Below are 20,143 nucleotides of genomic sequence, written 5' to 3'. Positions count from 1 at the left end.
GTTTTTTTGGGCATGAGTGGCACATCACTGTAGCAGCCAACTTCAGTGACATGGGAATGGTCCTGGGGCATGAGACTTGTCTTTGAGCAATTAGTTGCTATGATCATAAATAAACAGATAGACTGTGCTTCAGAGCTCCAGTTCCCAAGCACTGATTTCTGTTAAGTGCTTTGTGAAAGAAAGAAAAAAAATAATCAAAAAATAATCTGCAGTTAAACTAATCTCCTCTAACAATGTCTAATGCATTCTGAGGACCAGTGCTCAAGGGAAGGGCGTTGTACAGAATGACAGACAACAAAATATACACAACTCTTTGTGCAGGGTTTTGTGGTATTAGGAAATAGAGCTCCCAACACTGGCACATCACCCTCTGATTAAACACTGTGGTTTCACCAGCTCAGGATCAATGACTTTGGAAAGCACTAAGTGTTTGTCAAATACTCTTCCTTCGGATATTTGACATCCGGTCCTTTTATCTTCATCGACTTGCCTCAACGCCTCTGCTGCTCAGCAGGCTGGGTGTGCTCCCTCCTACCCCTCCTCCTGGCCCCAATGCCATGCCCTGCACTGTGCCTCAGCCTTAAAGTCTTACATAAAAGTAGCTGGTTGCACAGGTTGATCCATGTTGCTTGGATGAAGTGAGGGGCTGGGATGAGAGAAAATACTTGCCTCTAATGAGCAGCTCTGTGCCCTTGTGCCTATTAAAGAAAACCTTTTCCCCTTTGCAGATGTGAGGAGGGCGTAGCACAGTTCCTATGTCCTGGCTAGCAAGAAACCCCAGGAAAAGCTCTTTGTTTAAATTCTGTTGACCATTTCTAGTGTAAAGTGTTTTTCCAGCTGAATCCATAGCTGGATGTACTGCTCATGATAGGATTATGTTACTAAAAAAAAGTAATGAAAAACATCATCATATTTTAAATTTGCCACAGGTGCTTCTTTATTAGTTGCTGTCACCTTTTAAAATTCTTCAAGTCTGTTTTTCGGGTTAGTCAGAACAGCATTGGAATAAATGTCTTCCTGCCTGGGTTGCATCCCCTCAGCTCTGAAATGAAAAGTGATGTGGGCTTAGCAAAACCTCTGCTCTCCACCAAGATATGCCAGGGGAAGCTTGCTCTATTTCTTTACCAGCTATACATAACCTTTTCTTCACAATAAAAATATGCCCTCCTAAGCATTAATTATCTTTGATCCATTGTTGTGGAAAAAATTTTACCCAAAAACTGTCAGGTTTTTCCAGCGCAGTCATCCTGATATTCTCACTGTGCAGAAGAAATACAGAATAAGTGAATGAGCTGAAAACAGAGAATCCCAGTTCATGTGTCATTGATAGATGAAAGTGAATACAAAGAGACAGAGATGGTTTTTTAAAATTTTCACTGAAGAAGGTTGAAATCATTCCTTAATGCATTACACATTACGTGATGTTTGTGCTTGAGTAAACGCCGTACTTGAAGCTGAGGTTGGTCAACCTTTCTGTGTTACAAGATTAGAGAACTGAGTGCAGATCAACAGTAAAACTTGTTTGAGGCAGAAAACTGACTTAAGAGATTTGTTTTGAAGTTGATGTTTTATGGATAAAATTTGGTAAGTCTATTCAGTGATTCGTCTCAAATTACAGTAGAATGCTGAGTGTTGAAATGGTTTAATTTTATCATATTGTACCTGTGGAAAGACTTACCTGAAGAATTTTCTCTCACGATGAAACTTTGCAGTTGATGACTCCAGGATGAAATCCTGACAAATGTGCTTCCACTTGGCTATGAGGGGAGAAAAAAAGGGAAGTACTCAGAGTCTTTAGGATGTGTTTAAACTTTTGGGGGTTGCTTTGGAAAAGGTAATATTCATTACAAGTGAGGATCTTTAGGATCCAGTAAATCATACAAGTGCACGTGACAATTTTGATGTGATAGATGAGCATGTTAGGCCAGTGATGGGGAAACTTCAGCCTGAGCTGTTGTTGGCATGTTAGATGGGAATGAGCCACTCCCTGTGGAGGTCAAGAGTACTTTGGTATTTGTGTGGTAATTTTTGATGGTTCCAAAAAGACAAGAGTGGTTTAAATTCACAGGTAATGCATAGTTACATGAACTGTAGCTTGCAAGGTTACGAGCTAATATGCTGGAGTAATTTACACTGCTAAAAGTTCAGTGTTTTGTCATTAAAGAAAATAAAGACTACTTTTTGTATTGGGAGGGCTGTAGCATGCTCGTTTCACAGTACCTCTGTTGCAATATCCATATAGTTTATATGATTTGCTGTGAAATATTTATACAGGTGAGAACAGTGTCTATAGTAAGACTGATTTGTGTATTAATTTGCCTTGACCCCTAAATTCAAAGCCCCATAGCAGCTTTCTGTTTTTCTTTTAGGTCAGGTCTCAGCGGTTTTAGGGCTTGCTGATCCTGGCTCACTGTTGTATACTATTGGCAGGTTTGAAGCTATTAATTGTGTGAGTTGCACCTTTCAATTACAAATTCATGGCTTTCTTCAGTGTCATTTGAAGTGTAATTTGGTGGGAGCAGCTCATAAAGTCATGATGAGAAGATAAAATAAGAGGTATACAGTTGAATGGTGTGAGAAGTGAAACTGGTTTTAATCCAGTTTTTGAAGTATTGGCTTTATTTTTAATAACACTAGACTAAGATTTTGATAACTTTGGGGTCTCTGAACTGTGTTAGGCAAATAAAGCAATATTCTATTAAGAAATTATGAAAACCATTCATATTGTAGAGCTTAGGTAGAACATTTTAATTGTACTCCTAGGACCGTGCAAAGTGCAGTAAAATAACTTCTCAGAGGTTTTAAGACAACTTTACAGTGTGGTCAAATTAGAAGGAAAATTAGTAGTTAAAAACTGAGAACTTGCTTAGTTTTATTTTGGTGGAGTCCTGTTAATGTTTTAGAAGGAAGCATGTTTGATCATGTGCTTGGTATGATTGCAGATACCTTTGTTCTGCAGAAGGCTCTCTCAGATGGTTTAAATGTGCTCTTTAGAGGAAGAATGTCTTTGGTAGAGGTGACTGGCCGTGTCTGCTCAGGGCTGGCAGCACAGGTGCATTGTTACGGGGTGGGAACTGGTCCCTCCCTGGAGTTGGAAGACATGGTGTGAACTGGTAGGATATTGATAACCTTTTGTGTGTTTAACGAGACAAATCCTTCCGTTCCATTGTTTCGCTGTAAGCAAGCGCTTATCACCGGATGATTTTTGCGTACCTTGTATCCCTTTTAATTTGTTTTGGATCAGGGACTGTAAAAGCCAGTGTGTGCAGGGGAGTGTTGCAGGGATGGAGCAAGTATTCCCTAGCTTGTTAAAATTGCTTAAGCAAGAATTGCAGTTACTCCCAATGCCTAAAGTGCAACGTCCTGGCATCATTTGACTTCTCGCAGTGCTGTGTAATTGCAGCACTAGGAGTTACAAAGTACTTTATTCCATGATCTGTGGGTGTGGATGGGTAGACTGAGGTGGGAGTGTGTGTGCACACTTCAACCCTTCACTTGGCTGATGTCTACCCCTATGCGACGTCCTTCATTTACTTTCTCTCTGCACATCCTCCATCCCTCAGCGCCCAGTGTAGCCAACCTATGGAGGTGGAAGTGGTGTCTTTGGTCCCAAATGGAGGAGTGGGATTTCAATTTGGATGCCCAGCAGCCCAAGGACAAACTGCTGTGTGAAGTGGCTTCTTTTTCTGATGATGGTGTTGTGGCACAGTGTAGCAGGGTTCATGGTAAACCAGTAAATTAAGTTGAAGAGTCAATGGATATTTCAAAACAAGGCAGGGAATTTAAGGAGGTTTTAAGGAACAAGGAAGTGGAGGATTTAATATTTTACTTGGGAAGGCATTAACTTGCCTTTCACATGTCCTTAGTTCTTGAGACAATGTAGATGCTTTGTGTACTAATAGGCTTCCACGTGGTAGCTTTCATTGATGGGTAGAATGGCAGCAGGCAAGTGGGAAGTTTGCCATGTCAAAGCTAACAAATACACCACTGAGAAACCAAGTGGAAGGGGTTTCCTAAAGATGTGGGCTGCGTGGGTAGACTCTGAGAATTTGCCCATCTTCCTTTACTGTTTTATCAGCTAAGATGAATGGTGAGTCAGTGTTAGCTGTACGGCATGTTTCATCATTGGAGAGCTGTCAGAAAAGCTGATTAATAATCCAGAGCATTTGGATTCAATGTGATAAAACTAATCATAACAAAGTACTTCAGTGCCTAACTTGAAGCTCTGAAGAAAATCCTGTTATCTTAAAAGTATGTGTATATGAAAGGGCTAATTTTTTCTTTCTTAACAAGATAAACATAAACTCATTGGTGAGTTGCAGAGCAGCAGTACTGTTTCCAGAGGCTGCTTTCCAAACTTCCCTAAGATGAAGTGAAGCTGAGACTTAGTGCTGTCACTTGTGGAATTTCAAGAATATACTTCTCAAGACTTCTTAAGTTACGTGGCAGAATTTGTTATGGAACCATCTTATTTAAATGATACATAAATTATTGTAAGGAATATGGATTTACTTTCTTCACTTTTTGCAACAGCCTGCCTTTTTGCTGAGTGCAATTTGCCTTTTTTCTTTTGTCAAGTTGATTAAACAATTTATCATTAACACATTCACTATATTGTAATTTAACTGTGTAAATATTATTCAAATCACTTCTTCCAGGTAAGGAAAATTGTTAAATGTCATCCCATACTTATTTTTACCCAGAGGGGAAGATTGAACTAGTGAAGATTGCTTTGAGTTCAGCTGATCTGTATGAAGCAGCTTTGAATTTCCTGGGCTTGTTTAATGAGCATATTGAAAGCCCAGTGTAGCTGCCTGTCTCAGATCCAATAATTGTACACAATGTACTGCAAGAGAGAGAGTCTTTTCCTTTCTGGTTAAAAGAACTAGCAATCTGTCATTGTTGGTAATGAATGTTTGCAGGTAGCAGAGTCCAGATTTAGCATTTGAACTGGCTTCCTTGTAAAGATTTGATTTGATTTCCTTGTTCTGTAATTTCCAGTGTTCGAGTGAGAGTTCTTGTTGGATGACTAACACATTTCAGCTCTGGTTAAGGCACTTTTGGAGACCAGTGTTCTTCATATATTAAATATTTCATTAATGACACAAGCAGGTGTCAAGGCTAGTTCACAGTCACATGTTTTTGAACTGTGCTTCTGACTTTTGCCATTCTCAGATTCATTTTGTAAGAGTGTTGAATGGGGTTAACACTTGATGCTGTGCTGCTTCCCCACGTGGCTCATTAGCACCTTGACTTTATACCTCTTTAACATAACCAAGTGCATAATTTTTCTTGTATTTCTGCTTTGCATTGTAGTCTTTGCTGCATGTTTGTTAAGAGAATTGGAAGTGTGTTCAGAATATTAAGAGGAATATAGAGGTAAACACTTTCTGTTTGAGGCACACTTTCTAGTTCTGCCCTTCTGGGCAGTGACACAGGTAGCTCATCACTGCTTTTGCATAGCCTGTGAGATGCAGTTTGCTGCAGTGTGCAGCCATCCATTACTGGCACACGAAATGTATCCTGAGGCAGAGGGGAGAACTCAGGGCAAGTCCTAGGGCAGAGCTTTAGTCTGTCAGCCAGGAATAGCTGGCTCTTGTGTGACTGTCTGAGCCACACACGTGTAGTGGTGGGCTTCATCAGACTAAATCAGCAGACAAAACTGACAAATCTGAATATAAATCCTATACTACTTATATCTGGGAATGGCCAAGCTATTAGGATTTGGAAGCATGATTCAAAGATTTGCCAAGTTAGGCTGTGACGATCACTAGGAAAAGAATTTGCCCAGGAGAAGTGAATTATAAAGTAATTCAAGACTTTCTGAAAAAAAATCTTACAGAGTCAGAGTTTAATGACCAGGGTGATGGCTTTATGCTGCCATCATCAGTGTTTAAATCTCCAGCATTTTTTGTTTGCACCTGTTTTTACTGATCTCATAACTGGCCATTGTTACAGAACACATATGGAATTTGGTTGAGAGACCAACTTTTCTTTTCTTTTTGGATGGGATGCAAACTACCTATTGCAATAATGTTTCTGTACTTGTGATTATGGGCACTGTCAGTATTTCCATTATAAATTTCTAGATTTTTTTAAAGGAGCCTAAAACTAAGTTGTAAAAATTTGTTCTTGGCAGAGAACTTGTGTACAACATCTCAGCTTGAATAAGACTTTTTAATGAATCTTGAGAGAGGGAAGGAAAACCTGAACTGCTTTCTAAGTTGAGGTTACAGAGGTGAAGTATACACTGAAATCTCTTGTTAGCAGTACTTGGCTTGTACAAAGAAACCTCCCAGTGTTAGTCCCTTGCCCTGCATTACATTTTAAATTGAGTTATAACAATTGAGCATAACTTTTGATTCATTCTGTGGAAAAGCTTTTGATAGAGCAGCATTCATTGCCAGGCAGGAAAACCACCCTGGAGGGTACCTGGTATCAGGAAGCAGGGAACTCTGTGGTGGCCAGTCCTTCCCACTGCTCACTGTGGGAAGAGGCTTTTTTATGGTAATGGTAAATCTATTTCTGAAGGAAAGAAGTAAAAATATGCCATTCCTACTTACTGCATTTTTCAGTGCTGCAGGAGATACTCTGAGACCATGTTTAATCAATGTATATTTTCACTGGATTAAATAAATCTGAATATTGATGTCATGAAAATAAGCTGAGAAGCCTGGTGGTGGATGCTGATGCATTTTACTCTTCTAATAAACACTGCTTCAAAATGTAATGAAGCGTGCCCTGTTGCTGAAGGTAAATGCAAACAAACTGAGCTATAGACTCTTTGCTTGAGGTGCTTGCTGTTTAATAAGATTCGTCACTAAGTAATGTGAGCAGATCCTCGTGACGCAAATGCCAGCGGACGTTTCCCTGATGTCATTTCAAGAGGAAACCTGGTGATACTGATTGTTTTCACTAGAAGGAGAGAAAACACTGCAGCAATGTAAGTCCTCAGCAAAATCATCAGCATCACCCCTCTGTTTCCCAAAGCACCTTTCCTACACCTTGGGCCCCTAGTTTGCTTTAACTTCCATTAAGATGTGCTCCTTTCAAAGGCAATCTGTGTGTAACCTTCTTGTGCTCATCTATTCCCTCCTGTTAATGGGCTTTGTCTTGAATAGGAGCTTCCTAAGAGTTCTGTTGAGCAGTCACAATGTTGTATATGGGTTGCTGCAGTACTCAGTGTGGTGTGTCCCTGGTTCTGACTGTGGCAACTGAGCACAACTGGAAAACAAATAACCCTGTAAAGGATGCATTTTGTCAGAGGTAGTGGTGTGCAGAACCTGTGCCTTCAATGGGCATTTCTGTGCCTACCAGCGGGAAAAGATAGAAATACCAATTCCCTGGAGACACACCAGTGATTGTGCTCTTGTGCCTTTCCTTCTAGAATATCTTCTGTTGTGGCAGGTTTGTGGCTCACTTTTAAAAAGAGACTAGTTCTTTGGTACCGTTGCTGTCGTGTGTATTGATGAAGCTGCATATCAAGAAAAAGTCACAGCAGGAAGGTAGTTTTGGAGAGCACCTTGGTGAACTAGTTTTACTGCTGGACGTGAGTTCAGTGAAGAAATTTTTATGAAAACTTTAGAGTTTTTTGTTATTATAGTAGACAACTACCTAAACATTTTTGAATCAAATAATTTTGTTCTAAATGAGTGGAAATTTTGGTTTTGAATGTTTTGTCCAATATATGAACTAATTTTGGAAAGGCATGGATAACTAAATTGTCAAAAATTCTTATTAGTAAGTACCTGAAGCTTATGAAGAGGTAGCTTTACTATGGTCATAACTGTGAAGTCATTCATACTTTGCATCTATTTTGCTGTTCTAATGATATTTCCAGGTATCATACAATTGAATGATGTCTCAGGTCATCTTTAAATAGGAATTGGCTATAAATAATTGTCTATAAAAATAATTGGCTTTGATTAGTGATGAGTCTATTAGCTTTGTGTGTAGAAGTAAGATTTTTTTTTTTTAATCTCAACAACAGAAAAAAGAAATGTTTTGTTTTTGGAGCTGTGGGACATTTGTTTCCACACTGACTTGATTTCAAGCAGCAGCTGTAAATAAACTAATGCTGGTCTTTGATTATGTGAGTTCCTGCTGTGACAGTCAGATCTACAGTAGTGAAACCCTAAACGTGGTCTGTGGTTAAGCCTTAGTCCATGGCAGGCAAGAGGAAAGCCTCCCTCTCTGTTTGTAGGAAGCTAACTGGTGTGTTAGTGTCTCTGATAAGCCCTCAAGAGTTAAGCAATGCTTTGAAGTATTTGTAAACTTTAATCCTCACATATTCATGTAAACCAAATATCATTCCCATCTTCTGAGTGGAGATAGCCCCCCCCTCACTTTCTCCTGGGACACCTGCCCTCCCCCAGCTGCCTTAATGTATTTTTCCTTGGTGTGCTCTTGCTTTAATACCTGTGAAGCTGAGCGACCCAAGATACTTGATACTTAATATATGAAAATCGTTCAGGTATTTGTGTTTGTTGCTTTACCCCATGTGCATGCTGTGCTATTTTCAGCCTTCTTTTCACACTTGGACTCTGCCTTGCCAGCTGTGTGAAATTCAGTCATAGCATCTTGAGGACAGAGTGTGCAGATCTGCCTTAGCACAGTGGCAAGTGCTGCAAACTGGGCAGCGTGGTTTGGATGACTTGCCAATAGTCATGGGCAGCTGAGAGCAGGATTTTTTTTCTGTAGCAGGATTACTTTCCTTATGCACTTTGTAAAGAGCTTGTTGAAAGTCTAAGATAGATATGGAAGTTTGGGATTTCCTAGCTGTAATAGCGATTTAACGTGAAGTCAGTCCCATGTGTACTTTCTAACTAGGTACACAAGGATTCCTTGCCCAAATAAATGGATTTGTAGCAGGTTTAGGTCACAGGTGGGGAACCTTCCCAGTCTGATAACCTAGCCTGCGCATTTGCAGGAATCTTGGAGCAAAATTTTGCTGCTGTCATCTCCCTCTTCTCCTCCACAACCTCTTGGGGCTGTATGTTGCAGTGAGATCATGTCCGGGGTCAGAATTTGCTGATATCAAATGTGAAAGGAGTATGTTTGCCTAACAGCTTGTCTTCTCTTCAGAAATAACTTGAAGGGATACAGAAAGGTCTCAACAGTAGAGGAAGCTGTTCTATTTCAATCCCCAGTGAATCATGTGACTTTCTTTTCCCCCACTCACTATGCTTGCAGGAATTATCTCCTTCCCGTAGTTCCTTTCCTCTTCAGCCCTGGCTGCCCCTTTTCTGTCACAGCTTCCCTTGAGCACAAATCCTTTCCAGTGCCCATCCTAGGGTGATGGGGAAGGTACTGAATTCACAGTGGTCTTGACGTGCACAACTGGAACTGGCCTCAGCATAACATGACAAAACACAGTTAACTCAATGGTCAGTTGATGTCACAACCCATTTCCCAAGGCTGAAGCTGCTCATAGTGAGAAACCACTCTGACAGATGGTACCTGCTGGCTCCTGCATGGAAAATGTAATGTTAAAGCAAACTTCCAGTGTTCTGTTGCTACGAAGTTTTCTGGGATGTGTCTCCATCAGATGTTATCAAATCTCTTTACCTTCACACCAAACCATGAGTATTTGCAAAGGAAGTGCTGGCTGGTTTTTTGCGGGTAATTTTAATAATATCATGCTGGGATTGAGGGAGGCTGTTCTTGATTGGAGCCATATTTTAATACAATTACAATCTGATTTAGAAATTAATGTAGATACCAGTTTCCCTGGTGTGACAAGGTAGAGACCATAGGAGTAGGATCTAATTTTGCCAAGCTCATTTGGTGGGATTGAGACCGGCATTGTGGGATACATTCAGCCCAGAGCAGGTGTGTTTTGCCTTCCATATCCTCAAAGGAACAGTTGATCACAAAAGAAGTGCAAGAATGTTCCTGTAGAAAATAAAAAGAAATAAAGACAGGACAGTCTAGCTGTTGACTGAATGCAGCCATGAAGATGGATGACTGGAAAGGCTAAGGAGCTAAGAACTATTTGAATCACTCCTAGAGTGGGAGTCTCAGTGACACTTCAGTAATGACTTGTTTAGGATCCCGATGCCCTTCTCCCACTGTGTGAATAAATAAGCAGACCTGGGCTGACGGAACACACCAGTCAAAGGAAGTTCCCACTGGGAACTACCTACTCTGAAAACTTCCATAAATTGTTCTGTAATGTGACAGTTTCCAGTTATGGATTTTCATAATAAGAGGCTTACTGGCAACCAGTAATGCAAGTTAACTGTGGAAATTTCTATTGCTTTTCTTGGCCCCTATGCACTTCCTGGACAGTGTGTGTTTTGTCCCAGGTGTACCATTCTGGGCTTTGAAAGTGTGTCAGAACATGTGTGGAGGGGCTGTGACCCCTCGGAGGTGGCACTCGGAGCCCGATCAAAAGGAGTAAAAGAGCAAGTGAGGGGCTTAAGACATGAGCCCCAACATGTGAACTCTTGGTTGATTTGTTTGTTTCCTGCCTTGATGAGTTGAAGTGTTGATCACCAGTAAGAGATTTTCTTAGACATGTGGGAAATAATTTTAATACAGTTCTGAAGAAAGTTTCAAACCCTTGGGAGGTAAAGGTATGCAAATATCTTGGATAGCCCTTCCAGTGCTTTTTGATTAGTTTGCATTGTTGACCCACTTTCCTCTTATGGGCACGTGCGGGTACAGGCTTGTTTGGTTTGTGAAATGTTGAATAAGTCTTCAAAGAGTATCATTGTTTCCAGGAAATATGTTTTTTGTACATACTTGTATTGTTTAAAAAAGAAAAGAAGGGCAGTAATGGATAATACTTAGGTTTGTGCAAGCCAGCGGTGTGGATTTGCTTGGCATTGCAGCTTTCAAATGATACACACTCAGCACAAGTAGATTCTTTTCTGATTACATGCAAGCACTGTGTAATAATTACATCTTTAAAAATATATATTGATTCATGGTATTATTGTCATGAAGTTGGAAATGATCCAAAAGCCTGTCTGCTTCTTTACATCAGATACAAACTGGATATCTCTCTGCAGTAGTTTGCTGAAAATGCAGAAATTTCAGAGAATCATACCGTTGAAGATGTAACCTTATGTTGCTCTCTTCTTCTAATCCACCCCTCTTGAGTGATTTATTCTGGGGGCTGTGCATCATAGGTTTTGTCCTGGCACCCAGTCCTGTAGTGTTGCAGTGCCTGTGCACATTACCAGAAAAAGATGGCTGGGAGACAGTTTGAAAAAAAAAAAAAGTTAAACCAAAAAGAAAAGAACACACACGCAAAGAAAAGAAAACCAATTCCAGTTAGTAGAGAGGGTTTTGCTGCCGGTGTGGATGGGGCATAATTTGATTTAAATGACTTTTGAAAAACAGTTCTCAAAATTGTTCCATGCATTTTCTTCCTGGCTACTGTTGAAAATATGGAGCCGAATATTTTCTGTGATGTTTCAAACCAATATGTTCTGGCAACCTCAGAGCTGGGCCCTGTGCATTGCACTCTTGTTTCCAGTTCGCTGTGGCCTGGAGTGCAACACACAGCTCATGAGATGCACCAAAGTGGGAGGTCTTGCGAGGAGCAGGCAATAGAGAGACCCAAGGAACAAGGAACATTTTGCTGGGGTCCAGCAGGGAGGCTGCCAGTTCTAAGGGCCTCATTTATGAGAAGAATTTGCTGGTAGGAGATGGAGAAGCTGTGTGCCTCTTCAGATTTTGTGAGTGTGCAGGAGAAGGTTGATTCCTGGGTGTTGTTAAAGGCTTGCTGCTGAACCGAATTTTTTGTGCATCCCTCGGGTCAGACTTTTCTCACTAGAGAGATTTGCTGTACAGGTGATGGGCTGTGGCCAAGTGTTCATCCCTGCTTGAAGTGTGACTACACAGAGCTGTACGGAAGAACAGCATGTGGGTTGGGAAGCTGGGAGATGAGGTGTTCGCTGTATCATTTCTGCTCCAGGGACTCCTCTGCCTTGGGGAATTTGTGTGGGAAGGTATTCTGAAAATAGAGGCTGTTTTTTTTAGCACCAAATCAAATCCCAGGGGTGGCAGCAGGAGTGGAAAGTGTGGAACAAGCTTGGTGATCTGGCTATAATCATACACAGCTCTCTGTAGTGCTGTTGGGAGTCCTTACCAGGTTGACTTGCCTACAGAGGAGATGATGCAGTGTTCCCCGCAAGCAGATCAGGGACACTGTCCTTCCCCACATCTCTTTTTACGCCATCACCCTCAACACATCTAAATATAACAGAGCTGCTCTGAAGTGTGAATCCCCTCAAGCCCAGAGATATATCTCTTAGAGGTATTCCCAGTTAATCCTTGGGAAAGGTTGTACAGACCTCCCAGGGCCTATAATGAGCCTTTACCAGCTCTGCTTTCTGAGCAGCCTGGGACAAGGGATTGACTTTGAGCTCACATATTTTTTTCAACAGGCTGCAGGGTGGCTCTTCTTTGGAGTTTCAGAGTGGTGTGATCCACGGTACCTGGAGAACCTGTGCTGAGCAGGGGACAGCTGCTCCTGACAACTTCTTCTTTTCCTGCTTCTCAGCAGTTGTTCAAGAGTACAAAAGGCAGGAGCATACAGATGGAGCTGTTTACCCTGTTAGAAGAACCAGATGAAGTGAACCTGAGGAAATATGGTCCTGATCCTAGGACTGTGTGACCTGCAGGCAGTTGGTTGAAGAACCAGACTTGGGAGAGACGAGTCCAAGGGAGACCACAGAGGGGTGGCAGGAAGAGGATGAAGGCAGGAGTAGACGTGAGGAGAGACAGGGGGCAGAGGCAGTTCTCTCCTAGTCAGTGGAGTGTAGATAAACATGTTTGGAAGCAGACTGTGGGTGTCCAGGGCAACAGGAATAGGGAGCTTTCAGAGGCAAATGACAGGTCAGAGACCAGATACAGAGTGGAAATACATGGTGAGGACACAATTCTTGTTTTGGCTTTAGGATTCAGAAAGGTCGTCTTGAGAATTTTCCCTGTTGATGCTTTTCTACTTGTTATTCTGGTTATTTGTGCAAGGTGGTAGGAGAAGGACTTAAGCTGGACTTGGTGGGAACACACTGTAACCTGGGATGCTTAGGTACAGCCTGAAGCACAGAGAGAAGTTGAGTGAACAGCTCAGGAATGAGGTTTATTGGTAGAAGCAGACTGAAGTAGTGGGAAAAGGTGGCTGTTTGAAGATGTGGGGTTTTTTTCTGCAGTTAATTCCGTTACTTGTCCAGCTGCCTGACAAGCCTGGATGTAGGGCTATCTGCTGTGTCTGCTCAGGTTGGACTAAACCTGGATGCTCAGTCTGATTACCTGAATTAACTCAGTAAAAACTCACTTTGCAGGTTAGTCTGAACAGAGGGGCTGCAGGATGCTGGGGAGGGCAGGTGAGAGGGCTTTGAGGGTTCGACAGGTTTGGTGGCCATATTGTAGATCTGTCTCTATATTTTGTTTTCAAATCACAGGCCTTAGATTTTGCTTGTTTCTCTCTCACTTCTCACCTGTTGCAGTGGATGTGAGTCAGAGAAGACTCTGAAAAGTCCCTGTTTCCAAGAAGCCTGTGTGTACTCAGTTCATTAGCCCCTTGGAATCCACAAGCAGGATGGCATTGTAGCAATTGCTGTGACAAAACTGTGTGTGACATCTGGGAACAACAGAGCCCACTGGGGAGGAGCCAGTAGCCTTTTTGTAATCAAGAGGGAGAGATTTTAATATGGATGTTTGTTTGGTTATTGCATCCAACGTGATGCATGAAATGTAAACTATAATGTGCTGTTAATATAAAATGGCTGTCCTGTGGGCTGTTAGCAATTGTTTCCAGTGATTTAGAATTAACAGATTGTAAAAAAAAAAAAAATTATCCCCAAACCACAACAAAACCCCTCAGTCTAACATCATTGTTATTTTAAATGTAATGCCATAACTGCTCCTACTGAGACTAGTCCCCTTTACTGAGTTGTTGTCTTTGCCAGAGCTGTTTGGTGTGGATGGGATTATGCAGAGAAGGAAGGATGATTGAAGCAGGTGTTTCTTCTTCTATTGGAAGTGCCATCTTTTCTTTATCCAAGGAGGAGCTAGAGTGAGCCAGCCTTTGTTTGGTTACTCTTTTCAGAAAAGCAAACTTCTTCCTCACAGTATTTATGGTAGCTTGGCTCTAGCATGTATGTATGAGCTGTGACAGCATCCTCATGTTAGCCAGGCTCCATTCCTACTCCCTCATGAGGGAACTTTAGGGAATCAGCTTTTAAGTGAAGCCTGTGTAATATGGCAAAAGCTGGGAGACTAATAGATGCAGGTGTTCTCAGCATTGGTATGAAATGTGGTGTTTGTATTAGTGTTGTGGTAGCAACGGTCCTTTTAACGATGAGATGGTAATTTGGTCCAAGGCCCCTGTTTTCAGCTGTCTTCCCTTTGAAATAACTGCTTTCAACCTGTTTCTGAGACTTGTTGCTCAGAGAGGACCGACAGCTCTGACCTAAACTTTGTCTCCCTACGCAGTATTGAGTATAATGACTTGTGTATGGCTAAAGCAGAACTTGACCCACAGTATTTTCCTGAAGAAAGGAGTTTCACCTTGGTTTGAAACCTCAGAATGTAGGCCTGGGCTAACACCTTGTTTCCCTTCTTGCTGTTCCCATATTCAGTCCTCCCTGTTTAATGTGAGCTCCTTGCCCACTATGAATCTGTCTTCAGCTTCCACTCCTGGTGAATCAACTGCACCTTTTTGTAGCAGCCTGAAGAGCCTCTTTGTGCATCATCTGCCTCCCCCAGTGAAGAGAGTTACCATTAATGGCTTGTCACTTCTAAAATCTTTTGGGCAAGTTACACATTTTGGGTCTGATTACTCATTAGGAGACATTTTACTGGGTTTTGTTTGACTTACAGAGAAGAGGTGTTGTGCTATGTAATTTCCGTTCTTCCTCAGCATCCTTATGAAAATACTCTTTTTATTACCATCATTTTGAATGAGATGAAGAATTTAATTTTTATTGAATTTGTGTCCAAAACAGGTGTAGTGAAGATGATCCTGCCTCCTTACCTGCCAGATGCTTTCAGTGAAGGAGGTTGCTTTGCACAAGGTTCCATTGAAAACAGTGATCCTAAGTGGAAAGTTTTTAGCAGTTTTTAGCCATGCAAGGTGTATTCATCCAACTGTGTATAGTCCAGCAGTCATCCATGTCTCATCTTCAGATCTGTGAGGATTCATGGATTGCTTGTAAGGATCAGAGATGAATAAGAAAGAAAAGCAAACCTATCAATGTCAGCCTTAAACGCTTTGGGGGCTTGGTGCATTTATTGGAAAGTACCTGGGGGTCAACAGCTCAAAGATTATTGAAAATCACTGATCTGGTTCAGCAGTTTGAGAGTGCAGGCTAATGTCAGAGTTGTTAGCTCTTGCCACTGAGGAGGCAGCAGCAAAACCCCCACACCTGATCTGAGAGTAAACAGGCTGGGCCTTTGTCCTTGTATGAATGTGAGGCTTAGGTGGAAAGTCTGTGAAAAGCTTGGATCTAACAGGACAGATATAAGGTTGGTTTTGGCAGAGAACGCCATTTCTCCTGCAGCTCAAGAGGTAACGCTTGTGCTTCCCAATGCACAGGTTCCCAGTGCAGTTTTCTGTTGGAACAAGTTCCTCCTGAGTAAGGGCAGTTCATTTGATGGCTACTTCAAGAGTGGGCTGGATGCTCTGCTGTCCAGATTGTACTTATCCATGCCAGGATGTTCTTGCCCACTAGCTGTTTTTTATTATATTTATGGTTGAAACGGGATTTTCATTTAAAGATCTTGTGTTCAATCAGCTATGACTTTACAAACCAAACCAGTCACTGTGGGGCAGAAACTTGATGCTTGTTCAGTGATAGATGTTTGTTTAAAGTTGGAAGAAAACTTATTCAGCCACTATCTTAAGGATCAGACATTCAAATAAGCAATTGACTTTCATCAAAATGCTTATTAAAACTTTTTTTTAATTATTATTAAAGAGCATTTAAAAATAAAACCATAAGGTTGACATGTGACTTCCCAGGTCAGGAGGTCAAGGTCCTTTAAGGGGCTTTAATGATGCATCCTGGGATGTTTGCATGTCAGTGGGGCCATACATTTCATGCATATGCAGCAAGGGGGAATCCCATTTTCTGGGTCCATGCAGAGTCAGCTGCATTGGCAGGGAATGGGACTCTCTACTGCACATATTTCTATGTGATGGACTGAGCCAGTTGTGTATTTGCTTTATTCTGTGTCTCTGGTCAGTACTGACACATTCTAGCTGTGTGCATTACATCATGTACAAGCTGCAGTAGCATCAGAAGAAATAGGAGAATGCAATATCATCAGATTCTGGTTTCTGAGGTGCTACATGTAAGAAATGCTTATTCTGCCATGGTTGGATTTGCTGCTGCTCATAGACAGACGGATCCTACTCTTTGGAATCTATGTGATGAGCTCATGTTGGCCAGCACCTCTGATCATCTTAAATGGAGTAATTGTATTCACTGAGCTCCCAGTTTTGTAAAGTCTTATGTAGCTTTCCAGTCTTGTGATGTACAGCTTTCCTAAATTTTTGGTGTGTGATATGAGAAATCTTGGGTGAAATACCCTGCTTTGTTATTTATGAAGTCAGCCTAAATGATCTGTCTTGGCCTTAAAAAGAAAACAAATCCTATTGCCCATGCTTGCCGGAATCTGGACATTTTGCTGCTCTACTCTGCATGGAGGTCATGATTTTGTGGACTCTGGAAAACTTTACTTAAAAATCCATTTGCAAATCCTAAGGGAAATGTGTGGCCGGGGGCTTAGGTAGTCACAGCTGGAGCATCGCACTGCTGGTGACAGCGGTGTGTGTCCTCTAGCTCGGGGGAAGCACAGCAATTTTAGCATATAGCATTTAAAATGAAATCTGTGTCTGCTGCCTTCTTTAATGCCACATAAACTCTTCAAGCATAACCTTTCCAGTGCTACATCTTTAGGGAAGCATTTCCTATCATTAAGATATATTTGATGTTGTTTTCTGCTTTATATATAGAAAGCTTATTAATTTTGCATCCGAAACACATCTCACACTCTCCAAAGAATGACTTGGAGAGAAAAAAAAACCACAGGCACAGCTTGAAGGGATTGAAGAAAATGAACTGCTGCAGTTGCACACTTGCACACATCTGGTGCAACTGAAATTTAAGAGCTGAATACATCCACATCTGACCATGGTAGGGTCCAGACATTACTGTTGACACTGGTTTTCTTTTTGGATAGGTACACTGGCAGAGTCACTAGCGTGTGGAGCCTTGTCAGCTCTCTAATCTAATAGACTGTTCTTGCCCAGACCATTGTGTGTCAGTATTTTATGTACCAAATGTAGCCAGCTTTAATAATCGGACATTTTCCCACCTTCTGCCAAACTTTCCCCTTTTTGTCACAATTTAATGTTTGAGTCAAAATCTGCTATGGTAACAAATTATATACATGTTAAAAAATGAAAATAAAGATGGAAAGCAGAGTCACAAAAGGTAACAAGAGTTCAAAGGAATGTCATCTGAGTTTTTATTTTTAAAGACTTGAATTCAACCCCATTTTAAAATTGATTTTATTTCTATTTTGTATTGTGAAAAGCTTACAAAGAAGTGGATACAGCTTGAAAGCATGGTTGTAGCTCTGAATATGTAAAGCTCTGAAAGTATTCCCTATACAGGTCTGATTTGATCTATTTTATTTTTAGTTATTAAACAATAATTTGTGGATCTTTTTGAAATGTATTTTTCTTGCTTGGAATGGTTGCCTTCAGCTAAGACCCGTTGAGACTATTTATGTTATTTCTAGCGTCTATATAGATCAGATAAAGTGTGTTACCAGAAAGTTGTTTTTCTTGTTTTATTGCATTTTCTAAAGGGCCTTTCACTGCCTTGCTGGTGACATGAGTTGCTGCTGTCATGTACTGGGTTGAGGAGCAGTGATGCTGAGGAGCAGGGACCTTGGAGGAGCATCCTTTGGCAGTTACCTGCCTGGCAAACACCAGCACCAGCTGGAGGGGAGCTCAGTGACCAGGAGGGCATTGGAGTGGAGTCATCCAGTTTCTTTGTGATTTTAATGTTTAGTAGATTATTTCTTGTTCTGTGCTGATTTGCATCTTGCTCTGAAGTATCGCAGCTTGAGTGAAACTTAAACATTTTTGTAACTAAAACCTGGATCTATGTTCCCCGGCCAGGTGGGTCTTTGCAATTCGGTGTTGGTTGAATGAAGGATGCTAATAAAGGCCTAGGGTTGATACCCAAGGTATTAACCATTTTGGTCATTATATCCTGAGATGGAGCAGTCACATGCAATGAGGGATGCCATCCAGGTCTGCTGTCTGCTTTACTGGGACATTGGCTCTTCATGATTTTGCCTGATGTGATTACATGTGTGGTCTCTCCTTCCCTTGTGCCATTGCTGCACTAAAGTGGGGCCAAATTTGTAACAAGAGTCATAGTTATTTATCTGAATTATCAGTTAGTTAATAGTTAATTAGTTTGTACTTTATTTGAGTTCATTCCTCTTGGTAATTTAATTGGGAGATTTGTATAAGTAGCAACAATAATTGAGTGCCTTTAACAAAAAGACCATGGCCTGAAATAAATGTAAAGCTTGGTGCCTTACCAAGCTGCCACAGTCCAGTTCCCCCGCAGGTCACAGGGCACCGTGTTCTCTGGTCTGTGCTTTTTCAGTCTGTTCCTGATTGTGTGTTGGGGAGCTTTCCTGGTGATGTGCTTTGACACGATCCCAGAATTCACTGGAACTGCTTGAGTTTTGGGAAGTCCCAGGATGATTAGTGTTTCTTGGTGAACAATGGTCTAAGGAACTCATTGAATTGTAGTGTATCCTCCTCCCTGCCTGTGCTCACTCAGAACTTCTGCAGAGCTGATTAGAGGCTTGGCAGGAACTGTATGGTTATGCTCTAGATACGCTTTGGATACATTATTGTCACAGTTGAGGTATTGCAAAAGCCATGCCGTTCCCATCTTTATCCTGGTGAGGTACCTCTTTTGATTGTGCAATATCTGTGGCTAATTACATGGCAATTGCAGTGTGCCACCAGCCACCCACAATTCATTGTCAGCTCCTTGGGGATGCAGATGAAAAAGGAAAGATAATGTTTTCTTTCTTCAGTCCAGTGATTTAGCTTGCCTCTGTATTTTTAATCCCCTGCTCCTTCAGGTAATAAAGCCAGATGGTAGTGACAAAGAAACAGAAGTCACACATGAATCAGATGTCCCTGAGGATATGTTGGGGACTTGCATTCCTCAAGAGGCAGCGAAAGGCGATGCTAAAAGTCCGGATGTCATTATAGAAGCGCAATTTGATGATAATGATGCAGAGCATGGACAAGACCACTTGCAGGATACGTTGTCTGATGACATTAAGAAACTTTCCCTGGATACCGGTGAAAAGGGTGAGTAGATCAGATTGCTGATTTAAGCCTTTATTTGAGCAAACTGTTGAAGTATTACTTGGTTGCCTTGCTTTGCTGTGAGATATAAAATGCAGGCATAAAAGCTTAATGCCTTATCACTTCTGTCCCTTTCTGCGAAACTGCCTTCGTAGTTTTGAGTGGATATTAATGACTGGGTTTTATGTAGGTTTGATTGGTACAAAGCAAATCTGTGAAACAGAAGTCACACCTTTAGATTTGCAATTTTCAAGGCTGTCTGGGGACTGCTGGTTGCTGTTTAAGTCAAGATGGTGCTGTAGCAGTTTCCTTCATTGCAGCTTGGCTGGCCAATCTATGTGTCTCAGGTTGGGGATAAGAATATATTTCCTTGGGGGCAGTTAGGTTTGTTGCTGTTTTCAAACAGTTGAGTTATGAGTAACTTAAAGATTTGGTCCATTTAAAAAGAAAATTGCACTAAAACCTAAAGCCAATTATGCGATCTGTTTTGAAGGCAAACCTATTTTATTTTGAATCTGAATTCCATCCAAGCCATCAAGTGTTGCTTAGGGCAAAATAAAATAGGCTCCCCTGTCCCAAACTATGCTTATGCTGCTCTTTGCATGTCCTTTCTAGTACTAAATCCCTTCCTGAAGAACTGTGTGTTGAAAGGATTCTGACAATTGGCACATTTAACATGTGCCTTCAGCTGCTCATGAAAAATTTGCCAGGGCAGATATTCTGGTGTGTTCCTGTTGCATGCCCCAGTTGTCCAGAAAAAATGGCAGCAAC

General features: G+C 41.4%; 1 protein-coding gene across 4 annotated transcripts in view; it reads left to right on the top strand.

Annotated features, from left to right (window-relative positions):
* DIS3L2 (DIS3 like 3'-5' exoribonuclease 2) overlaps positions 1-20,143 on the top strand; it is a 182,295-nt gene that overhangs the window by 38,343 nt on the left and 123,809 nt on the right. For all 4 annotated transcript variants that reach the window (XM_064666095.1, XM_064666094.1, XM_064666097.1 and 1 more), the window contains one exon: positions 19,141-19,375. In XM_064666095.1, the coding sequence (XP_064522165.1) occupies positions 19,141-19,375 (235 nt within the window). The remainder of the gene's footprint in view (positions 1-19,140; positions 19,376-20,143) is intronic.

The sequence above is a fragment of the Pseudopipra pipra genome, chromosome 10 (assembly GCF_036250125.1).
Source record: "Pseudopipra pipra isolate bDixPip1 chromosome 10, bDixPip1.hap1, whole genome shotgun sequence".
Classification (NCBI taxonomy): Eukaryota; Metazoa; Chordata; class Aves; order Passeriformes; family Pipridae; genus Pseudopipra; species Pseudopipra pipra.
Note: the sequence above shows the minus strand (reverse complement) of the source record. Positions and strands in the feature narration are given on the sequence as shown.